Source organism: Bison bison, unplaced genomic scaffold (genome assembly GCF_000754665.1).
Source record: "Bison bison bison isolate TAMUID 2011002044 unplaced genomic scaffold, Bison_UMD1.0 scf7180017864495, whole genome shotgun sequence".
In the NCBI taxonomy this organism is placed as follows: domain Eukaryota; kingdom Metazoa; phylum Chordata; class Mammalia; order Artiodactyla; family Bovidae; genus Bison; species Bison bison.
Window position 1 is genome coordinate 12342964 of NW_011495054.1, and position 21215 is coordinate 12364178.

The window sequence follows — 21215 nt, forward strand, 5'->3', positions numbered from 1 at the left end:
TAATTTCATGGCTGCAGTCACCATCTGCAGTGATTTTGGAGCTCAAGAAAATAAAATCTGTCACTGTTTTCCCATCTCTTTGCCAGGAAGTGATGGGACCAGATGCCATGACCTTAGTTTTTTGAATGTTGAGCTTTAAGCCAACTTTTTCACTCTCCTCTTTCACTTTCATCAAGAGGCTCTTTAGTTCTTCACTTTGTGCCATAAGCATAGTGTCATCTGCATATCTGAGGTTATGATATCTCTCCTGGCAGTCTTGATTCCAACTTGTGCTTCCTCCAGCCCAGCATTTCTCATGATGTACTCTGTGTATAAGTTAAATAAGCAGGGTGACAGCATACAGCCTTGATGTACTCCTTTCTGGATTTGTAATCAGTCTGTTCTATGTCCAGTTCTAACTGTCGTTTCTTGACATGTATACAGATTTCTCAGGAGGCAGGTAAGGTGGTCTGGTATTCACATCTCTTTCAGAGTTTTCTACAGTTTGTTGTGATCCACACAGTCAAAGACTTTGGCATAGTCAACAAAGCAGAAGTAGATGTTTTTCTGGAACTCTGTTGCTTTTTCATTGTTGGCAATTTGATCTCTGGTTCCTCTGCCTTTTCTAAATCCAGCTTGAACATCTGGAAGTTCACGGTTCACATACTGCTGGAGCCTGACTTTGAGAATTTTGAGCATTACTTTACTAGTGTGTGAGATGAGTGCAGTTGTGTGATAGTTTGATCATTCTTTGGCATTGCCTTTCTTTGGGATTGGAATGAAAACTGACCTTTTCCAGTCCTGTGGCCGTTGCTGAGTTTTCCAAATTTGCTGGCATATTGAGTGCAGCACTTTCACAGCCTCATCTTTTAGGGTTTGAAATAGCTCAGATGGAATTCCATCACCTCCACTAGCTTTGTTCTTAGTGATGCTTCCTAAGGCCCACTTGACTTTGCATTCCAGAACGTCTGGCTCTAGGGTTGTGATCACATAATCATGATTATCTGGGTCACGAAGATCTTTTTTGTACAGTACTTCTGTGTATTCTTGCCACCTCTTCTTAGTAGCTTCTGCTTCTGTTAGGTCCATACTATTTCTGTCCTTCGTTGTCCATTTCTGTCCTCTATTGCCTTTCTGTGTGAGCAAAATTCTCTTGGTAGCTCTCATTTTCTTGAAGAGATCTCTAGTTTTTCCCATTCTATTGTTTTCATCTATTTCTTGGCATTGATCACTGAGGAAGGCTTTCTTATCTGTTTCCTTGCTGTTCTTTGGAACCCTGCATTCAAATGGGTATGTCTTTCCTTTTGTCCTTTGCCTTCACTTCTCTTCTTTTCACAGCTCTTTGTAAGGCCTCCTCAGACAGCCATTTGCCCTTTTGCATTTCTCTCTTAGGGATGGTCTTGGTCACTGTCTCCTGTACAGTGTCATGAACCTCCATCCTTAGTTCTTGGAGCACTCTCTCAGATCTAATTCCTTGAATCTGTTTGTTACTTCCACTGTATAATTGTAAGAGATTTGATTTAGAAGTCAAAGCTGAGAAACCCTTAAAATGTTCATAAATTCATTTTTATACAATACCAATTTCACATAACATTTTTAATGAAAAGTAATATTTTTCTCATCCAGCAATAATTAATGTAAAAGAGTGATGTTGTTTTACATTTTTACAGTTTTTAAAAAAATATTTGGCTTAATAGATGATAGCTGGGTTCTCATATCTACTTCTGCATCCATTTTGTTACAGTGTATTTTTTGAAATAAATGAAGTAAATCCAGCCTTCCTCAGTAGTTAGAAAATGAAAGAGTAATAGTTTTTCCAGGTAGTTGTGTTCTTCTGTTACACATCAAAACTTGACAAGTGTTAGTTCTTTGAAGGTTAGTTGCAGTGTGGAATTTTGAAGTCATGTCAGTGAACTTTTTGTATTATGTTAAAACCATCAGTTGTCTTGCACTTTAAATGGATCTTTTATCCATGCATGATTTTGTAACATCATGAACAGGTCATTTTGAAAATAATGACTAGTGAGAAAATGAGTAATGCACATCTCCCAAAGGTAGACATATTTTGCAATAAAATTTCTTTTAAAAAATCACACTTGGTAGTATTGCCACTGGGCATATCAGAAAAGTATTTGGTACTGGAAAGCTGTGAAGTCCCTTGTGGCAGATGATAGCCTCTCAAAATTCTAATTTTCTCATTAAAACTTCATCACTGGCAACTGATTGCACTTGAAGAAAAGATCTACTGAAGTCTGAATTACCATAGTTGGTCAGTTGTTCTTTTCAGTTGCAAGTGGTGCTCATTCATTTGCAAAAGAAGTTGCTAGTTCAGCTTGTAACTGAAACAGTTGCACAAGTGCTTAACTTGAGACAACCATAATACTTCACTGTGCAGCAAAAGGCTTTCATGTGTATTTCCTCTTTATTTATTTATTAATATTTTATTGTATATATTTGTTGGACATGCAGCATGTGAGATCTTAGTTCTCCAACCAGGGATTGAACCCATGCTCCCTCCATTGGGAGCTTAGAGTCTCAACCACTGGACCACCAGGGAAGTCTCTGTTTCCTCTTTAAAACAGAAAAAGACTTAAGGGTCAGAATGGAATAAAATTGATCATTTTTCTCCTACTTGTTACCAAGGACATTCAAAGTGCCACTGCTAGATTGTACTAAGGGGCCAGCAGGTTTACCCACTGAGTCTCTCTGTGCTGTTTGTACAAATCTCAGTGCAGAGAAAAAAGGCTTAGTATTATTACAGGCTTAGTATTAAAAAAAGTCTTAGTATTATTGTGACTGTGGTTTTGACCTCATAGAGGCCCTGAAAGGGTCTCGGAATCCGCAGATCACATTTTGAGAACCATTCTATTAGGGTTTATGTTTAAAATTGCTATTGCTCTTATAAAATTTGCTGTGTAAATAATTTCATCATAATTTACCCCTGGACTTCCCAGTAGATTGTTTTTCCCCCTGATCTTTGTATACCATACAAATTTATAATGTAAAAGACTTTTTATGTAAATTATGATTAGTTCAAGTGCCATTTAGATTATAATTTATTATCTTTTGAGATTGCCTTAATAGAAATAAATATGTAATACAAAGATTAAACTAGGGATATGGTTCACACACATGTTTTCAGTTTGAGGATTCAGTTCTTCAGTTTACATTGAGAAGAAAACAGCTTTGTTATGGAAAGTTCCCATATAACCAGAGTAGACACTGAGGTATAGTTAACTCTCACTTAAAGTTCCATGTATTAATCCCCTCATAGACAGTTGTTTCATTTATGCTCCATTCACTTCCTTGTTACCCTTCCCTCCAAATGTTCTGAGTCAAATTCCAGACATTGGTCACATCATTTCATTCTTAAATAATAATAATTCAGAATGCATCTTTAAAAAATAACGGTTATAACTTAGGAGAAAAAAGCCACTATATCTTAGTTTCTCCTAAAAGTAATATACTAACAACTTACTAGCGCTTAATAGAAATGTTCTTAACCTCTTTGACTTTCTTTGATATTGGTGTGTTTTCCATTTAGAGGCACCTGGATTTTCATTGTGATTATGCTATTAGATATGGCAGAAAAACCAAACATGGAGTAGGAGCTTTGAAATTATTTAAACATCTGGGTTTTTTCCAGGATGAAGAGACTCGGCACAGCCTTGAGTGCATCCAGGCCAATCAGATCTTTCCCAGGAAGCAGCTGATCCGGGAGGATGAGAATCTTCAGGTAATTCCAGGCCACTTTTATTTGTGAAACAAGTGTTAAGCATCATAGTAACAATGTAGCAGAGCCAGTGGATTGAAGTAATGGACTGCATATAGGAATACATATTAGAGAAATGTATTTTTTCCCTAAACCACACACATAATAGAAATGTATGCTGGAGAACATCTCTTTTAGAAAGACTTTCCCACTGAGGTGTGGTCATCTTTGTGTCATTCCTTCTTTAGTCTTAAATGTGAATAACTAGGTTTTTTGCATCTTGCGGGTGTAAACCCATCCTCTTTAGGTCCCGCACCCATTTATGTACGAGCGACAGTGTTTATAGTCCATTCACCTGAGCTGTGTTTAAAGGCTTTGCTTTACTACTTCAGGACTCTGAAGCGTTTCTTCTTCCACTTTGAAGGTCCCTTTTCTTGAACTTCATGGAGAAAGCACAGAGTACGTGGGCCGCGCTGAGGATGCCATCATTGCCCTTTCTAATTACAGACTTCACATCAAGTTCAAGGAGTCTCTTGTTAATGTAAGTGCTGTCAGCTGTTTTTCCACTAAAGTAGATGGAGAAGGGAAGTAAAAAACCTTAAGTTTCTCACAAGAGCAATGTGATATAGAGTTTAGCATGAAAACATTGTGTACTCTGCTTTTTTCTCAATTTAAGCACTGAGGACACTACGTTAGCAAGCAGCTCTTATGCTTGATTTAAAATGATAACGTGTAGTTGTCAGCTGAGGTGTCCATTGTTTAGTAACACTGCATGATTTGCAGTTGGTAATGCTGTATCATTAAGATTTGTAATGGTGCAGAAGCTGTGTAGGCTTTTATTTCTCAATATTTAGTAGTTACCGACTGCCTCAGTTGGAGAGAACTTCCTGGACCTTAATGTCAAATGCTAACAGAGTTTTGTCAGAAAAGTACAGTGGTGATAGCAAACATCCTTCACCAGCAACACAGGGAGATGACTCTACACGTGGACATAACCAGAGGGTCAGTACCAAAACTGGATCGGTTATATTGTTTGTAGCCGAAGATGAAGAAGCTCTCTACAGTCAACAGAAACAAGACTTGGAGCTGACTGTGGCTCAAATCATGAGCTCCTTATTGCAAAATTCAGTCTTAAACTGAAGAAAGTAGGGAAAACCACTAGGCCATTTAGGTATGCATTAAGTCACTTCAGTCATGTCCGACTCTGAGCAACCCTGTGGTCTGTAGCCCACCAGGCTCCTCTGTCGAGGGGATTCTCCAGGCATGATTACTAGAGTGGGTTGCCATTTCCTTCTCCAGGGCATCTTCCCAACCCAGGGATCGAACCTGCATCTTTTACTTCTCCTGCATTGGCAGGCAGGTTCTTTACCACTAGCACCACCTCCTAAATCAAATCCCTTACAGTTATCCAGTGGAGGTGATGAATACTATAGGCAGAGGTTTATAACATTGTACAGGAGCCAGTGACCAAAACCACCCCAGAGAAAGAGATATGTAAGGAGGAAAAGTGGTTGTCTGAAGAAGCTTTACAAATAGCTGCGGAAAGAAGAGAAGCAAAAAGCAAAGGAGAAAGGGGAAAGATTTACCTAACTGAATGAAGAGTTCCAGAGAATAGCAAGGAGACACAGGACCTTCTTAAATGAACAATACAAAGAAGTAGAGGAAAACAACAGAATGGGAAAGACACGAGATCTCTTTAGGAAGATTGGAGATAGCAAGGGAACATGCGAAGATGGGCATGATAAAGGACAGAAATGGTAAGAACCTAACAGAAACAGAAGAGATTAAGAAGATGTGGCAAGAATACACAAAAGAACTATACATAAAAGTTCTTAATCACCCAGATGACTACAATGGTGTGGTCATATCACCTACAGCCAGACAGCCTGGAGTGTGAAGTCAAGTGGGCCTTAGGAAGCATCGCTATGAACAAAGGTAGTGGAGGTGATGGAATTCCAGCTGAGTTGTTTAAAATCCTAAAAGATGATGCAGTTAAAGTCCTGCACTCAGTATGTCAGCAAATTTGGAAAACTCAGCAGTGGCCACAGGACTGGAAAAGATCAGTTTTCATTCCAATCGCAAAGAAGGGCTGTGCCAAAGAATGGTCAAACTGTCGTACAGTTGTGCTCATTTCGCATACTGGTAAGGTTATGCTCAAAATTCTTCAAGGTAGGCTTTAGTACATGAACCGAGAACTTCCAGATGTACAGGTTGGGTTTAGAAAAGGCAGAGAACCAGAGGTCAAATTGTCAACATTTGTTGAATCATAGAGAAAGCAGGGCTTCTCTGGTGGCTCAGTCGGTAAAGAGTCCGCCTGCAATGTGGGAGACCTGGGTTCAATCCCTGGGTTGGGAAGATCGCCTGGAAGAGGGCATGGCAACCCACTCCAGTATTCTTGCCTGGGGAGTCCCCACGGACAGAGGAACCTGGCGGGCTGCAGTCCGTGGAGTTGCAAAGAGTTGGACATGACTGAGCAACTAAGCACGCAGATAAAACAAGGGAAATTCTAGAAAAACATCTGCTTCATTGACTATGCTATAAAGCCTTTGACTGTGTGGATCGCAACAAACTGGAAAATTCTTAGAGATGTGAATACCAGACTGCCATAATCTATCTCCTGAGAAACCTGTCTATGGGTTAAGAAACAACAGTTAGAACCCTATATGGAACAGCTTACAGGTTCAAACTTGGGACAGGATTATGATAAGTCTGTATATTATCACCCTGTTCATTCAATTTGTATGCGGAGTAATCATGCCAAATGCCAAGGTGGGTTAATCACAAGCTGGAGTCAAGATCGCCAGGAGAAATATTAACAGTCTCAGAAATTGAGATGATACCACTCTAATGGCAGAAAGCAAAGAGGAACTGAAGAGCCTCTTGATGAAGGTGGAAAAGCTGGTTTAAAACTCAACGTAAGATCATGGCATCAGGTCCCATCATCTCATGGCAAACAGAAGGGGAAAAAGTGGAAACAGTGACAGACTTTATTTTTGTGGGTTCTAAAATCAATGTGGATGGTGACTGCAGCCATGAAATTAAAAGACGCTTGTTCCTTGCAAGGGAATGTATGACAAACCTAAGTAGCATGTTAAAAAGTGGGAACATCACTTTTCCAACAAAGGTCTGTATAGTGAAAGCTAGGGTTTTTCCAGCAGTCACGTATGGATGTGAGAGTAGGACCATAACGAAGGCTGAGCACTGAAAAGTTGATGCTTTTGAATTGTGGTGTTGGAGAAGATTCTTGAGAGTCCCTTGGACTGCAAGGAGATCAAAACAGTCCATCCTAAAGGAAGTCAACCCTGACTATTGATTGGAAGGACTGATGCTGAAGTACTTTTGCCACCTGATGGCACAGAGCTGACTCATTGAAAAAGACCCTGATGCTGGGAAAGATTGAAAGCAAAAGGACAGGAGGGCGGTAGAGCACGAGATGGGTAGATAGTATCACCTACTCCGTGAACATGAACTTGAGCAAACTCCAGGAGATAGTGTACACTACTGTAGTGGCTCAGACGGTAAAGCATCTGTCTGCAGTGCGGGAGACCCAGGTTCCATCCCTGGGTTGGGAAGATCCCCTGGAGAACGAAATGGCAGCCCACTTCAGTATTCTTGCCTGGAAAATCCCATGGACTGCGGAGCCTAGTAGGCTACCATCCATGGTGTCGCAAAGAGTAGGACACGACTGAGCGACTTCACAGGAGATAGTGTAGAACAGGAAAGCCTGGCTGGCTGTAGTCTATGGGATCGCAAAGAATTGGACCCAACTTAGCGACTGAACAGCAATGTCAAATGATGAGATGTACTTGGAGTTCAGTGCAGGCTTCTGTTACAGGATGAAGTGACTCTCATGTCGTCTTAGTGGTATAAGGATAGATGTTAAATAAAATATTTATTTGCATAATATACTGTGTATTGCTGAAGAGAGGGAAAGCTCTCAACTTTTGAGTGCATTTACCCTTTTCAGCTAAGAGTATCCTCAGTGAACTGGGTCTTCCAGCACTATTGCCATCCTTAATATTCTTCAGTAAACTTGTCTTTCAGCACAAAAATGCCAAAGGTCATGTATTCTAACCAAATGAACGCTGCCTTCTTTCCTCACTGAACAGTGTTGTGGCTCTTTGTGCTTTGGTTCTACCACAAAGAAGTGTACTATGACATCTTATAAAAGCTCATGACTGTCCCTTCATTCAGATAGTGTGTTTGGGAGCTCATTTTGGGATTCTTAGAAAGTTGTTTTACTCAGCCATCCAAAAGTTACCCAATTCCTTCATCATATTTTTCCTTGTCAAGACTCGAATGGCTGACATTTTCTTTGTGGTTGGCATTTATTGTTTTAGTGTTGATTACTGTTCTGTGCAGTTAAGCGTTTACATCTAGGAGTCACTATGGCCTGAATTCCTTCTGGCCTGTAGAATTGGGCTATGATCATAGCTCTTGTCTTAGTTTTCTGTCTGTCAGCTAAAAATACACACTGGATTCATCAAGGCAAGAGGCATATTGTGCTTTCATACCATGTACCACTGTTCAGAAGGGTCTGTTTGGAATTGAGTAGCCCTGATAAGAGGGGACAGGATGGAATCTCCTATAACATCCCAGCAACCAGACCCTACTAGCTCCTGTGGAAGTAATGACAGCAATATTTAGTAGAATCACCCAATTTAATTTTGTGTTTAAATGTCTAGAATTGGTGAAATTTAATTAAATTGCATGTGGAGATAATGTAGTTTTGTATCATTGCATTTTTTCACGCAGTCCTGTTTCTCAGCTTTTTGGTTTACGGCCAAGTATTTCAGAGACTGTTTTTAGATCTGTTGGGGTAAAGGATCTATTGGAGAGAAAGCATGGATTGGCGCATGTCATTCACCAACCTAAAGGCCTTCAGTCTTTCTTGATTACTTCTAAAATGAAATCACTTAACACGGTGTCACCCTAAGTGGTGTGATCCTTGGTCCTTCACAGCTTTTCTGTCTCCCTCTCTCTCCCCTTCTCCCCTTTGTATTAGTAAAACCACCCTCTTTGGACTCAGACACACCTTATACCTCTGAGTTCTCTCTTCTCCTACCCAAGGAACTTTTCTTCATCTGTCAGAACCCAGCTCAGGTGATGATATTCTTCTGTGAAGCCTTTCTCAGTCCCAGTTCCCTCCCTGACAGTTTATTACCGTCTCTTCTGGCTTTTTCTGGGTCTTGAACACAGTTTGACAACTTTTACCAGATATGTTGTAATTTTTTGTTTGTTCATCTTTGTATCTTTAGAATCCAATGTGTTTACTTGTGCCATAGTATTCAGTAAATATTAAGTGAATTGGAGTTAATAATGGGTTTGAAATAGATATTAGAGCATTTTAAAATCCTCTCCGGGTTTAAAGCTTGTTGTAAGTCATCTTTTTCTCTCAGCCTGCATCATCTTTTTCTCTGACAACAGCTGTATGAGTAGGCTGCTTACTGCAATTGTTGGTCCCCCAACTGTGATTGAGATACAGTGCTTAAGAAAACTTACCCTTGTTTTTACTTGGGACCCACTTCTTCACCGAAAAGTGTTTTCCATTTAGCATGATAACCCTCTAAGGCACAGAGTCTGCTTGTCACTTTTTTAAAAGCCCAAGATAATGGCTTTGCACCGAAAAATGGTTGTGCAAAAGTATTTTGTAGTTGCAGTGATTTTAAGTAATTCAGATTGGGAGAGACTAGGACTTCTTTGTACAAGTAAGTTAATGACATCACAGTTAGTGCTGGGCTCCTAAAACCTGTGGTTACTCCAGGAAACCATGGCTCCTCCTATTCTGGTCCTCCCTCAGCAGATGAGTATTTCAGTAAAATCTGTGATATTAAAAGACCCCTCCCGTAAAAGTTACTAAATCTAAATCAAACATATATCAACCATCAAAACTCAGATGCATCAGTATGTATTGTGGCATGCTGCAGTTTGCATCATTTTGTATGTTTTCAAATGAACACATGTAACTCTTAAATGACTTACACCATCAAGCTTGACATAGCTGTCTGATATCATATATTCTCTTAATCTCACAGCACATTGAAATACATCGTTATTGTAATGCACATACATTATATCAAGTTTCCAATTTCTAGGGTAAAGAACCTCTAGTATAGTTCAGTTGTAGCATTTAAGGTATGAATTGCTCCTATTCCGTGCTTTTCCCAAACTGTATTTTTATATATGTATAGGTATATTTCTTTGCTCAGCTAATTTACAAACAAATAAGTGTTCAAGTGAAGATAATGAAATTTTAAAACGATTTTTGTTGTGTAATTCAATAGACCGCCTCTCAGTCTGCTGCTTCTGAAATCCCAGTAAGTAGCATGAGAATTGTAGGCGGTTGTTGCACCTGTGCTTGAAACAAACTGGTTTGCGTGTCAGATGCTCCCCTTGCAAATCAGCAAGTGTGTCCTCTCTGCATGAGTCCCTTTCCTCCTATCAGAGACAGTTCTACTGGTTTTGTACATGAGGACAATTTGTGGAGTGCGGTAAAGCCCTATAGTCCCATGAGCAGATGGAATTGTGACTTTCAAAAAATGTCAACTGAATTTCAACCAGAAGTAAAGACAACATTAGTATTTAAAAGGACATTAAAACTCTCATTTCTAGACTGGTCTGTTAATGCTTCTTAGGAATAAGCTGGAAGTGTACCTGGAAACACCTTCCTTAGCATTTCCCACATTTTTTACATTGCCTAATTGTTGTACATTGAAAATCTTGGTTACTCTCCAAGCATCAGAAGTAGGTTATTGTTAACAATGCCCTTTGGTCTTAGCATTCATAAATCAGAGGAGGCTTCTGAAAACCCGTGTTGGAAGAGTACATTGTAAATACCAGAAGTGAGCAATAAAGAATTTGAGTCTTTAACCTGTGACCATTTTCTTCCGACTGGTTTTTAAATCGTTAGAACCCAGATAATCCACGATGTGTTACATAGATTTTAGGTTAAGACTCATTAAATTATTTTTACTCTGTTACTGCCATTTTTACTTGCCATGTGTATGCAAGGTTAATACTTCCCCATTCAGTCTATAAAAAGGTCATTTGTTATTAAAAAGTATACATTTTCCCACTTTTAAATTCTGGTACTTAGTAATTCACACACATACAGACCTAGAATGAATTATGGTAAATACAGTAGGAAATAACAAAATTCCCTCTGGAACGAGTACTGCGACTCTCTTATGCATGTCTATTATGTTTTTAAACTGCCGCTGTCCTGCTCTTTTGGATTGATGCTCTCGTGAGTTTTGGTGTATGTAATGTAACTTTTGACCTTTAGAGGAATTGTTTAACAGCACTGGAGTGTGTTTGATGTATTTTAAGCATGAGTTTGGTAGGTTTTATAAGAAGAAAAGCACTGTAATGGGAGAGAGAATTGCCTGGCAAGTAGAAGGCAGAGAAGAAAGGAGCAAAACAAGGATGAGTTGCAAAGCACTGAGTCATTGGGTTAGGGAGGATATGATTGTGACTTCAAATTTCTTAGAATTGCCTCTGTAGAATCTTGGTTGGTTTACATTCTGTTTTCCTCTTAAGATCCCTGGTGAAGAGGCTGCTTAATAGTGAAAGAAGAACTAAGGTAGGGCTCACACAGAAGGGAGTGGCATCCTAGAGGAAGAACGGAGCACCATGTATGTTGGAAGGGCCCTGAGCTGGAGGGCAGTCATGGATTCTGGTCCTGGCTCTGCCACCAGCTTTGGTGGAGTGTCTTAACCTTCCTGAGCTATCAAATGGTCTGCCTCATGAACCTGTATTTCTTTGCTTTGGGGTATGTCTAGTGACAGAAATGGTAAGGATCCTCCTCATATGTGATGAAAGCTGAGAAACCTGAATCCATGGACTTGCCTTTAAAGAAGTAGAGAAGCTTATTTTATATTTTGGTTGGCTGTATGAAGAGGAAAAGCCAGCTAGCTCCACCTTTTTCAAAGGAAGGCAATCTCGAGGTTGGCGTGGGTGCATTGAAGAGTATCATTGAGATGAAAGGGGAAGAAAAAAGAGAGCTGTTCATTTGATACAAAATCAAGTGTTTCTCTTTTATGTCCTTGTTCTTGCTGCATATTAAAGTTCCTTGCATGTGATAATCTGCATGATTATTAAAATCTGTATTCTGTATCTGTGACTTGAATACACATGGTTGTTTCTTGTGATTTGGTAGGATCTGTATACTAGCAACCAGTGTTTTTATCCTTCTTTCTTAAGTTTGCAGTATTAAAATATGTGAAAAATTATATATTGGAAGCATGTAGGTAGCAAATGTTTTGCATGCTCTGAAGGGTTGCATCTTTGTATTTTAGAAGTCTGAACCTAGCTAGGCTCTTGGGCTAGATCTAGCCCAAATAGTAGGGATATAAAAATTTATTCTTTGTAGCAAAATAGCACAGGCCAGCATCTGGTAATAATGTTAGTTGGTTTTCAGGTTTTCTGGCTATAAGGTAGGGTGTTGGAGGGGACATGGAGCAAGTGGTTGCTGTGAGAGCCTGTGGATTTGTAAAACTCACTCTCACTCCACCCCAGGCTCTTCCCATTCCCTGTGCCTGGACCTTCCTAAGCTGGGACCACCAGAAAGCACAGGCTGGTGTGGTGGCATGTGGGAAGGTTAGAGGATTGTCCAAGGAAGTCCATAAGAAGGCAGAATTTTGGTTGATAAAGTTTTAGAAAATTGAAATTAGAACTCAGGCCTCTGAATTGCCAGTCTGGCACCTCTTTTTCTCTTTGTTTTGGGGGAGTATTGGGGGAGAATGGGGACTGCAGGTTTAAAAACAAAAAACCTAACATGAGTGCTACAGGATATGCAGAGGACTGGCCTGAGGAAAAATCAGTGTCCCCGTCTGATCTCTTAATCTCCTATTCCCCTTCACAGTTTATCCCTACTGATAGGTGGTTGTTTTTCCTTCTTAGATGTACAGGTCTTAAAAGAATTTTTAACTGCTTCAGCTCCAGTTTCTCACAGCACCTTGGGGTAAAGGACTTAAAAACAGAGGGCCAAAGATCCTTTTTCTTTCTCTGAACACAGGCAGAAATTCTGTGTCTTTCTCTTACTTCTGGTCCTATTATAAGGGAATTTTGTAGATAAATCTAGAAGGCTCTATTCTGAGGTAGAACTCTCAGCCATTACCTGAGTAGCACTATTTTGTTTTCTTCTCTTTTTGAATCCCTGCCCCAGTTTCTTTTTGTTTGTCCGACATGTCCATCATACGGGCTTCTTTTCGATCTCCACATCCTTGTTCTGAGAGTTCCCAGCCGGCTCTGGTGACCACATGGTGGGCCAGGGTTTGCCGGAAGCCTGCTTCTGAAGCGGGCTCAGCTCGCAGCAGGCCGCCCTGTCAGGCAGTGTGCTCTTGTTTCTGTCTGTGCTGGAGGAGAGTGCCTCCTCTTTCTCATGCAAAACACGAATTGCCAGAATGCTCCTTGCAGCTCCCAGAGCCATATTTTGATTGGGCTTGATACAGCGTAAAAAGATCCTTTTTCAATGAGTAAGAGTATCCACTACAATTTTTACCAGGTTCTCTTTAGAAGTTTTGGAAATTGGAAGTTTTTGAGGTCAAGGGTTGAGTCAGGAAAAGTTGAGGGACAGAAGGAAGATTCTAACGACAGCTTGAGGATTTATCACCCTCTTCAGATGCTTTCCCTCCTATCTGCCTCCCTTCTCTGATCCCCGTCCACTGTCATACTGATCTTGTTTCAGTATCCGATGACCAGATTGGCAGGGAGAGAACCATCCCAGCTTACTCATACCTTGAGCCCTACTTGGCAAACAGGGCTCCTCAGCTTGTCTTTTGAAACACATTAAACCTACCCGATTAGGCCACTGTGAGAGCTGTCCCTCCTCTTCTGCTGAGCAGAGCGCCTGACCAGCAGCTCCGTCTGCTGTCTTGGGTTTTCTGTGCTACCGCAGGCAGTTCAGACCTCCAGTCTGTTTCATGTTGCTGCTTTGCTGACACAAAGGCCCAGGCCCACCTTGTCATTTGGGATAGGCGACAAGTATAGTCCCACTAGAATCTTGATCTGCAGCTCTTTTTTGTCAACAGGACAGGACTAACTGTTCTGATTCCCTCCAGCTTCTGTGTTACCACACATCACAGCTAGCTCTAGCATCGTAAAGTAGTGCTTTGAGAAAAGGAGACTGTGAGTTTGTTGCCGGAGAGATGACACGTTTCTGTATCTCCTTGTTCTTCTAGATGTGGTGCCTCTTTGTTTGTTGTCCTTGTGCTGTGAAGTGACTTGAGGGCATTGTTGGGAGACTGAGGAAGGGAAGCCTAAGTCACTGAGTAAATCACTTGAGTGCTGTTGGTTCAGATGAATGTGCAGTTCTGTGCTGCTTTCTCCTGTAGAGCTCGCTGATCACTCTTGGACACATTGCAGAACCGCAGGGGCAATGCCTTTTTGACTAAGGGAACTTCATCTTTTTTTAATTGCAGATTCCATTGCAGCTTATAGAAAGTGTTGAATGCCGAGATATATTTCAGCTTCATTTGACTTGCAAAGACTGCAAAGTTATCAGGTATGTGACGTGTTTATGCTGTTGTTTAGTGTGGAAAATACTTTTTAAAGGGTGGATTCATGATTTGATAACAAAAACTGCTTTTGAGGGTCAGCCTAGTTACAAACAATTTCTGAGTAGTTAGTCCCTGAAATATTTTATCTTCAGGCTGCTTTGCTACTGGAAAGATGAGTTTTCTTTTTTATTTGGATATAACTGTAAATTTGCAAAATAAGTACAAACATAAAAATCGTAAAGAGCACTAGTACTGTTAACATTTTACCCCATTTGTGTTATTTTTTGTGTGTGTGAGAAATTCTTGTTCTGAACAATTTGAAAGTAAGTTATGTAATCATGGCTCTTTGCCCAAAATACTTTAGTGTGCTTTCTTAAGAATAGGGGTATTTTCTTACATAACCACAGTATCATTATCAGCTTCACAGTTTTACACTCGTGATACTTTTATCCAGTCTGCTACACATGTTCTAATTCTGTCAGTTGGCCAGATAATGCCCTTCATAGCATTGCCCCTACCTCATTCAGAACAAGATTCAGTCAAGGTCACGTACTATATTTAGTTGCCATGATTCTATACCTTTCTTTAATCTGGAATGTTTTCCATCACCTTTCTTTATCTTTTTGGCATTAGCACTTTGAAGAAAACAATCTTTTATTATAATAGAATGCTTATTTTGTGTCCAGTATTTCCTCAGGAATAAATTGAGGTTGTACATTTTCAGCTGGAATACTGTAACGTGAGGTTGTGTCCTCTTCAGGATATTGTATTACAGCTGGAGGCAAACAGTGCCCACCTGTTCCTTACTAGTGATGTTAGTTTTGATCATTCTTTCAAGGAATCACCCACTTTCTGTGTAATTCCTGTATTTTCTCCATTGCAACTGATAGCCGTCTGGGAGGCACTTTAAGACTCTACAGATGTCCTGCTGCTCATCAAATTTCTTTAGTGTTGGCTTTATCTGATCTAATCTTCATTATAAGGGTTGGAAAGGGATGACTGAAATGCATTTTAAATTTAGTAGCTCTCCCAGTTTTTAGCTCCCTGAGCTTTTGTTCTATTTGTATGACCTAGAGTGCCAGTAAACATCGTGTGTGGGCGTGTTGATAAGTCACACTAGTTGGGGTAAGAGAGAGGTTTAAGTGATCTCCTTGTTTGTTTTTTTCAAATTTTTATTGGAGTATAGTTGATGCCTCCTTGGTTTTAAGGTAAATATTTAAGTTGCTTTTTAGCCATTGAGATTTGGCTTGCTTTTGATAGATACTGGTTATAACTTACAGTTTAAAAAGCTTGTATATTAATTACTCAATTTTAAATACTGCATTTGAAAAGATTAAGTATTTTTTTTTACACTTTTAATTATTTCAAATTATTTTAATCTCCTAGTTATATATATGCACTGAAAATTGCACTTGATAATAGAATTGTTTGGTCTCTACATGGTCACAGCTGAGAGTTTCAGTGTAATGTATCTTATTTTCAATCTAAAGTTGCTGAGTTATTTTAATTGCTAAGTAGATTAATTTTGAAATTATTCCCTAATTGGCTAAAAGTAGTACTGTGAACTGTTTCTGAGTTTGGCGTGATATGTCATAACAAAACAAAAACTGAACATATTTCTTGAGAGGGACAACCATAAAGCTTTGGTAGGAGATGTGGAATGAAACCCCATTCCTGGAAGAGGGACTCCTATTTTACTTTAATAATTTTCACTTGTCAGTCTCAGAAGAGATTTTATTAGTCTTAAAAACTTTAGTCTTAAAAAAAAAGATTTTATTGGTCCACATGTCTAGCTTTATTCTTCTTGACATTTTGCATCATTGACTAAAATTTGTTCGATGTGTTTTTTCAAATTATAAATCATAAACATTAGACCACCTCTATCTAGACTAATGCTTTTAACTGTAATTATCATTTCACTGTGAGTAGGCACTCTTGAAATGGTGGCTTCCCTTAGGTTTCATTGTCAGCTGTCTTCTGATTACATTTGTACTTGTTTGGCTTTACAAAGGTGTCAGTTCTCAACCTTTGAGCAGTGTCAAGAGTGGCTTAAGAGACTGAACAATGCAATACGACCACCTGCTAAAATAGAAGACCTCTTCTCATTTGCATACCATGCTTGGTGCATGGAGGTCTACGCCAGTGAAAAAGAGCAACACGGAGACCTGTGCAGGCCAGGTAGGCCTTTCTAAATGTGCAGATGGTGGCTTTACTGAATTACTGCTTGAGACACCCTTACATGAAATGAGACTCCTAAAATTGACCTACTTGTTAAGCAGTGTACTTTTCACGGTGCACCTAGCTTGTGCTCATCGCTCTTCTAAGCTCATTATAAGATGTTTTCTACTTTTCACGGGGAAGAATTGACATCCCAATTTACTGAGCCTGACTAAAAATACTGAGGGTATGGGTGTTATGGAAACCCACTGGAAAAGAGCCATGAGTGTTTGTGAAGACTTCATGTTAGAAGTGGCATTTGAGTAGGCTTTGAAGATTGGAAAACTGTTATTGATAATAGAATGGGGAAAAGAATTTTAGAGCAAGTAGCATTAACGAAGGTAGAGGTGTGAGGTTAGGCCACAGAATAATGGATTACAAAGTGACCTTTTGCTGTCTTTGAATTTTCAAGACCTAGATTACCTTTTGTAGGTAATCTAGGAGTCTGGGTTCCAGACTTCCTGACTCCTTATGAAATTTCTGTCATATTCACCATGTTTCTCTGTCAGAAATGGCTCTGACCAAGTTTATGTCGTTTTTCTGTGTGTAATTTTCTAGAAATTGTGTGTTGCCATAAATAGAAGTTTGCTGATCTAGCACTGAGTCTTAAAAGATATGTTCAGCTTGAAAACAATGACTTGAATTGCTAGGCTGTGAAACGATGTGAGTTTCCTTCTAATACAGTTTACTTTAGAGATTTTTTTTCCTTTGAACCTCAATTTTCAATCCTGAACCTTTGATCTTAACACTCCTGCTCTGGGTTGTGTTAAACATGGGAGGCTAATCTAACTAAGCCTGTCTCCTTTTGTTTCCTGTCTCATTTACTGGTCAAAGCTTTTGGTTCATATGTTTAATTAAATCATAGCAAACATATATATTTTTAAAGGTTCTTCACGATATACTTTTGTTTGACCCTCATGACCTTGTCAAACGGTCAGAGTAGCCTGGTGTTTCTGTTTTGGGAGCCAAAGAAATGAAGACCAGAGGCAAAGCCTATTGCACAGTCCCACTCAATGAAACTATGAGCCGCGCCTTGTAGGGCCACCCAAGACGAATGGGTCACGTTGGAGAGTTCTGACAAAACGTGGTCTACTGGAGAAGGGAATGGCAAACCACTTTGGTATTCTTGCCTTGAGAACCCTATGAACAGTATGAAAAGGTAAAAAGATGTGATACTGAAAGATGAACTCACTGGGTTGGTAGGTGCCTGATATGCTACTGGAGAAGAGTGGAGAAATAGTTCCAGAAGGAATGAAGAGGCTGAGCCAAAGTGAAAACAACGCCCAATTGTGGATGTGGCTGGTGATGGAAGTAAAGTCTGATGCTATGAAGAACTGTATTACACAGGAACCTGGAATGTCAGGTCCATGAATCAAGATAAATTGGAAGTGGTCAAACAGGAGATGGCAGTAGTGAACATCGACATTCAGGGTTCAGTGAACTAAAATGGACTGAAATGGGTGGATTCAATTCAGATGACCATTATATGTACTACTGTGGGCAAGAATCCCTTAGGAGAAATGGAGCAATCCTCATAGTCAACAAAAAGAGTCTGAAATGCAGTACTTGGGTGCAATCTCAAAATGACAGAATGATCTCTGTCTGTTGCCAAGGCAAACCATTGAATATCACAGTAATCCAAGTCTGTGCCCCAACCACTAATGCCAAAGAAGCTGAAGGTGAATGGTTCTATGAAGACCTAAAAGACCTTCTACAACTAACACCAAAAAGAGATGTCCTTTTCATCATAGGAAACTGAAATGCAAAAGTAGGAAGTCAGGAGCTACCTGGAGTAACAGGCAAGTTTGGCCTTGAGGTACAAAATGAAGCAGGTAAAAGGCTAACAGAGTTTTGCCAAGAGAATGCACTGGTCATAGCAAACACCCTCTTCTAACAACACATGGCCATCAGCAGATGGTCAACACCGAAATCAGATTGATTTTATTCTTTGTAGCCAAAGATGGAGAAGCTCTATACAGTCAGCAAAAATAAGACCAGGAGCCGACTGTGGCTCAGATCATGAACTCCTTATTGCAAAATTCAGACTTAAATTGAATAAAGTAGAGAAATCCACTAGACCATTGAGGTATGACCTAAATCACATTCCTTACGGTTATACAGTGGAAGTGACAAATAGATTCAGGGATTAAATGTGATAGACAGAATGCCTGAAGAACTATGGATGGAGGTTCCTGACATTGTATAGGAGGCCATGATCAAAACCATCCCCAAGAAACAGAAATGCAAACAGGAAAAATGGTTGTCTGAGGGGGCCTTACAAATAGCTGAGAAAAGATGAGAAGCAAAAGGCAAAGAAGAAAGGGAAAGATAAAAGCATCTGAATGCAGGGTTCCAAAGAATAGCAAGGAGAAAGATAAGGAAGCCTTCTTAAGTGATCAGTGCAAAGAAATAGGGGAAAACAATAGAATGGGAAAGACTAGAGATCTCTTCAAGAAAATTAGAGATACCAAGGAAACATTTCATGCAAAGATGGGCACAATAAAGGACAGAAACAGTATGGACCTAACAGAAGCAGAGGATATTAAGAAGAGGTGGCAAGAATATACAGAAGAACTACACAAAAAAGATCTTCATGACCCAGATAACCACGATGGTGTGATCAGGCACTTAGAGCCAGACATCCTGGCGTGCGAGATCAAGTGACCCTTAAGAAGCATCACTACAAACAAAGCCTAGTGGAGGTGATGGAATTCCAGCTGAGCTATTTCAAATCCTCAAAGATGATGCTGTGAAGGTGCTGCACTCAATATTCGAGCAAATTGGGAAAACTCAGCAGTGGCCACAGGACTGGAAAAGGTCAGTTTTCAGTCTAATTGTAAAGAAAGGCAATGCCAAAAAATATTCAGACTACCACACAATTGTACTCATCTCACATGCTAGCAAAGTAATGCTCAAAATTCTCCATGCTAGGCTTCAACAGTACATGAACCAAGAACTTCCAGATGTTTAAGCTAGATTTAGAAAAGGCAGAGGAACCAGAGATCAAATTGCCAACATCTGTTTGATCATAGAAAAAGCAAGAGAATTCCAGAAAAACATCTTCATTGACTACGATAAAGCCTTTGACTGTGTGGATCACAGCAAACAGTGGAAAATTCTTCAAGAGATGGGAATACCAGACCACCATACCTGCCTGAGAAATCTGTATGCAGGTCAAGAAGCAACAGTTAGAACCAGACATAGAACAATGGACTGGTTCAGAATTGGGAAAGGAGTACGTCAAGGCTGTATACTGTCACGCTGCTTATTTAACTTATATGCAGAGTACATCATGCAAAACATGGGGCTGGATGAAGCACAAGCTGGAATCAAGATTACAAGGAGAAACATCATAACCTTAGATATGCAAATGACACCACCCTTATGGCAGAAAGCGAAGAAGAACTAGAGAGCCTCTTGATAAAAGTAAAAGAGGAGAGTGAAAAAGCTGGTTCAACATTCAAAAAACGAAGATCATGGCATCCAGTCCCATCACTTCATGGCAAATAGATGGGGAAACAATGACAGACTTTATTTTTTGGGGCTCCAGAATCACTGCAGATGGTGACTGCAGCCATGAAATTAAAAGATGCTTGCTCCTTGGAAGAAAAGCTATGACCAACCTCAACAGCATATTAAAAAGCCAGAGACATTACTTTACTGACAAAGGTCCGTATAGCCAAAGTTATGGTATTTCCACTAGTCATGTGTACGGACGTGAGAGTTGGACCATGAAGAAAGCTGAGCACTGCAGAATTGATGCTTTTGAACTGTGGTGTTGGGAGAATCTTGAGATTCTTTTGGACTGCAAGGAGATCAAACCAGTCAATCCTAAAAGAAATCAGTTCTGCATATTCATTGGAAGGACTCAAGCTGAAGCTCCAATACTTCGGCCACCTCACTTGAAGAACTGACTCATTGGAGATGACCCTGATGCTGGAAAGATTGAAAAGGCTGGAGGAGAAGGGGACGACAGAGCATGAGATGGTTGGATGGCATCACTGACTCGATGGACAAGAGTCTGAGTAAGCTCCAGGAGTTGGTGAGGGACAGGGAGGCCTGGCGTGCTGCAGTCCATTGGGTTGCAAAGAGTTGGACACGACTGAGCAGTTGAACTGAACTGCAGGGCATCGACAGAGCCAGAACTTGAAAGCAGTTCTTGGTTATTGGGAACTGATTGTAAGATGTGCTGTGGATATGAGGTGAAAAACAGGCAGCTGCCCTTGGGGAGCCTCAGGGAAAGTCTTAGGAATCAGCTTCCCACAAGCCTGGTCAGCTAGGGGAATCCACAGTGGTTCCCACAAATCACCAACAAGTGGCCTTGGAAGGTGATGAAAATGTGCCTAAGCACTCTCTCACTTCACTTCTTTATCTGTTCCATCTTTCTTTTTCCTTCTTTATATGCCATTGGGTTTTTTTTGGTTTGTTTATGGGTCTTTTCAGGGTTTGTTTTTTTTTTTTTTTTTTTTTTTTGAGTTTTTAAAGTTATTTTAAATCCAATTAATTTGTGAATTTTACATGTATATTTGCTAAATTTTTAGCCATTACATCTTTTTTTTTTAAGTTGTTTTTATTTGGCCACATCACACGGCATATGGGATCTTAATTCCCTGTGAAAAAGTCATGTCTGACTCTGCGACCCCATGGACTATACAGTCCATGGACTGAATTTTCCAGGCCAGAGTACTGGAATGGGTAGCCTTTCCCTTCTCCAGGGGATCTTCCCAACCCAGGAATCGAACCCAGGTCTCCCTCATTGCTCTGACCAGGGATCAAATCTGTGCTTCCTGCAGTAGAAGCACGGAATC

At 40.1% G+C, this 21215-nt stretch overlaps 1 protein-coding gene across 11 annotated transcripts in view; it reads left to right on the forward strand.

Moving 5' to 3' along the window:
• MTMR3 (myotubularin related protein 3) overlaps nt 1–21215 on the forward strand; it is a 133321-nt gene that overhangs the window by 81401 nt on the left and 30705 nt on the right. For 6 of the 11 annotated variants that reach the window (XM_010828750.1, XM_010828749.1, XM_010828751.1 and 3 more), the window contains 5 exons: nt 3626–3715; nt 4116–4232; nt 9976–10008; nt 14113–14195; nt 16202–16368. In XM_010828750.1, the coding sequence (XP_010827052.1) occupies nt 3626–3715; nt 4116–4232; nt 9976–10008; nt 14113–14195; nt 16202–16368 (490 nt within the window). Of the gene's footprint in view, nt 1–3625; nt 3716–4115; nt 4233–9975; nt 10009–14112; nt 14196–16201; nt 16369–21215 lie in introns of those variants that run through there. The other 5 variants (XM_010828752.1, XM_010828754.1, XM_010828756.1 and 2 more) reach the window with 2 other exon arrangements.